Source organism: Trifolium pratense, linkage group LG7 (genome assembly GCF_020283565.1).
Source record: "Trifolium pratense cultivar HEN17-A07 linkage group LG7, ARS_RC_1.1, whole genome shotgun sequence".
NCBI lineage: Eukaryota > Viridiplantae > Streptophyta > Magnoliopsida > Fabales > Fabaceae > Trifolium > Trifolium pratense.
Genome location: NC_060065.1, coordinates 8,991,450 through 8,994,367, shown reverse-complemented (window position 1 = coordinate 8,994,367; position 2,918 = coordinate 8,991,450). Strand labels below are relative to the sequence as shown.

At 31.4% G+C, this 2,918-nt stretch overlaps 1 protein-coding gene across 1 annotated transcript; it reads left to right on the top strand.

The window, feature by feature from the left end:
- The first annotated feature begins 1,625 nt into the window (after nucleotides 1–1,625).
- Nucleotides 1,626–2,364, top strand: LOC123894799 (RING-H2 finger protein ATL66-like). Its single transcript, XM_045944873.1, has one exon. The coding sequence runs from the start codon at nucleotides 1,777–1,779 to the stop codon at nucleotides 2,299–2,301; it is 525 nt and encodes a 174-aa protein (XP_045800829.1). The 5' UTR covers nucleotides 1,626–1,776; the 3' UTR covers nucleotides 2,302–2,364.
- The last annotated feature ends 554 nt before the right edge of the window (nucleotides 2,365–2,918 follow it).

The window sequence follows — 2,918 nt, the reverse complement described above, 5'->3', positions numbered from 1 at the left end:
TCGCTACTTTATTCTAAAGTTGAAAAACAAAAAAACTACTATTCAGAAAGAAAAAAAAATTAAGTATTGGAATGAAAGTTGACAACAAAAATTAAGGATTGCAATGAAAGTTGAATCGGTTGATAAATAATCGACTTATATATTACTCACTCCGATTTTATATATAAGGAACACTTTGAAAATTCTTTTTGGTCATTTTTATAAAAAATATTCTATAAGTTTATTCTTTATTAAATAGATAATTCCTTGTATACCTTTATTAAATTGTATAAAATTGAACATATTTCAATGTTATGCATTAATTACACAAACACATTCTCAAGGTTAGTTTTGAAATAACACATAACATTTTAGAATTTTTAATAAAAAAATAAGCCTCATTGGTATTAAGAAAAATACTTATTGTTACAAATGGTCAAATTGAAGAAACACAAGAAGGCAAAATTGAGAGAGCCACTTCAAACCCAACCCAACTATGATTTCCAATAAAATTGGAAGTTACGTTTATTTCCTTTTTGAAAGAACAAGTTATGTTGTTTTCTTGCAATTCTTGTGTAAAATCTCTCATAATATTTAGCACTTCTCATCTCTTCTATTAATTAATTTATTCATAAACACATGAGATATGGGTGAATTGATGGACGATAAAGGATCTAATAAACTGGTTTTTTATGTAAAAAGATAGTAAAATGCTAAGCAATGCTCTGGGACATTTATCTTAAAAATTGTGGATGTAAAAAGTTAAGTTTCCAACATTAATTTAGTCTTTGAGTGGTGCTACATAGCACGACGCCTCTCTCGTCCAATTTGCACGACCTTGTATTTTTTCATTAAATTGGCTTCATAGTTACTACTTGGTCATACTACTTAGTTTATCCGTTTCCAAATTAAAAGAAAAATATATTAAACCAAATGTTCTTTAATAATTGTTAGTTGGTCTGATCGTGATTGACGATGAATTTGGTAGGAAAAATTACGGTTTGATCTCACGCAACTACGATCAAGAGGGTGCTTAAACTAATTGTTGCCAAAACTGATCATCGAATTAAATTAGGCGGTCCAGTGAGCCGAATACTGGTGATGAAAAAAAAAATACTCTTTAATTGCAAGAGTTACACGTATTAAACCAACTGTCAACTTGTTAACTAATTACCTCAAAGAAAAAGAAAGATAAGCAGCTAGTTGGATTGATTTGGAGTGTCCACCTCAAGAGAGATTTTCTGATTTACTGATTTTTGTTTTAAAAAAATGTTGGACAAACTAAACCAATTGTTTCATAAATAAAAGAGAAAAATTAAGTTTAAAAACACGTCGTGCAATTACGACGACAACATTTGTCGTACCATCTATCATTTTCCTTTTCCATACCATATATGTTCTCAAGAAAATAAAAAATTAAAACAAAAGCTACTGTCGTGCAATATGACGAAGCGGTAATGTCGTACATTTTAGCATTATCCTTTAGTCTTTAATTTTTATTTTTCCTATGTTTAATAAGTGTCTGAAGATATCGTTTAGCATGAGCTAAAAGATATTATCAGAATCCTCCACGCGCCAACATTGCGATTACATAAAAGTAACAAAACCCAACTATAAATAACGTTATCCATTCGTTTCTTAGTTCCCACTTCTCAGTTGCAGTTACTAAACAACACGGCAAGAAAACAGAGTCTCACAACAACACAATTATTTATTCAATTCTAATGCAACACCGTCGTTACACCTTTTCTCCCCCGTACGTAACCGTCACCGCCGCTTCATTTCTCCAAAATCACCATGTCAAGCCCTAATTCCCGATCATTAAACTGGCACTACACAGAGCTAGATGACAGAGACCTTGAAATCAGAGGCAGAACACTCTTCTTCATAATCGTACTCTTCTCTATTTTCCTTCTCGTTATCGTTCTTTTCTTCTACACTCGCTGGGTTTGCCATTACCATTCTCACATAACAACCACAACTCTCTCCGCCTCAATTCACGCGCCGCCACCTGCACAACCGCAAGGACTCGACCCTGTTTTGATAAAGAAACTGCCGATTATTCTTCATCAAGCTCCAACTGATCCAGAAAACGGCGCGTGGGAAGACACGGAGTGCTGTATTTGTCTTGGAGAGTTCAGAGACGGTGAGAAAGTGAAGGTTTTACCTGGGTGTCAACATTATTTTCATTGTGATTGTGTTGATAAGTGGTTAACTTGTCAATCTAGTTGTCCACTTTGTAGAGGTTCTTTGAAAATTGAATCTTCTTTTCCTCAGATTTTGATTCAGGAACCACCCATTAGAATTGATATTCAATTCTAGCTCTTTTTCTCATCTTAATCTCATTTTATAAATATCAATAAAAAAAATTATGGGTTTTCTTAATTTATCCTATTTCTTGTAAATTCTTGTAAAAAGATTATTATACTTTAGTAAATTGCTAATGTTATACCACAAATTTAGTGACTCCAAGTGAATCTCACTTTCTAATTTGATGTGTATTAAGTAAAACATTTTTTTTCTAGAAATTTCAGTGAGTGGGAGTGTCTAAGTTTAAATTTCAGCTCTGCATATATAATGCAATGTCTCATAAATCACTAATTGCTTGATTGCATCGATGCTAGACCATCGAGAATCATGGATTTGAATTATCTATAGTTCACTCAGTTTCTTTTAATTAGTAATTTATTTTTTATCCATTTTCAACTGTCAGATGAAAAGTATAAGAGATACTTGAGTAGGAGATGATCCAATTTTGAGAATCATGCAATATTTTAAAGTTTAAATATGAACATTTCAAAATTGAGTACTTAAGTAATTTTCATATGTATACATTATCAATTTATAATTTTCAAATAATAGTACTTACTTAACTTAATAAGTGCTCTAACTCGACATTTAATTTTGTTTTACTAAATCAGTGATACAAATAATTTTAT

What these genes read in the sequence shown, in the direction of transcription:
- LOC123894799 (XM_045944873.1), top strand. Translation starts at nt 1,777, where the DNA reads ATGTCAAGCCCTAATTCCCGATCATTAAACTGGCACTACACAGAGCTA.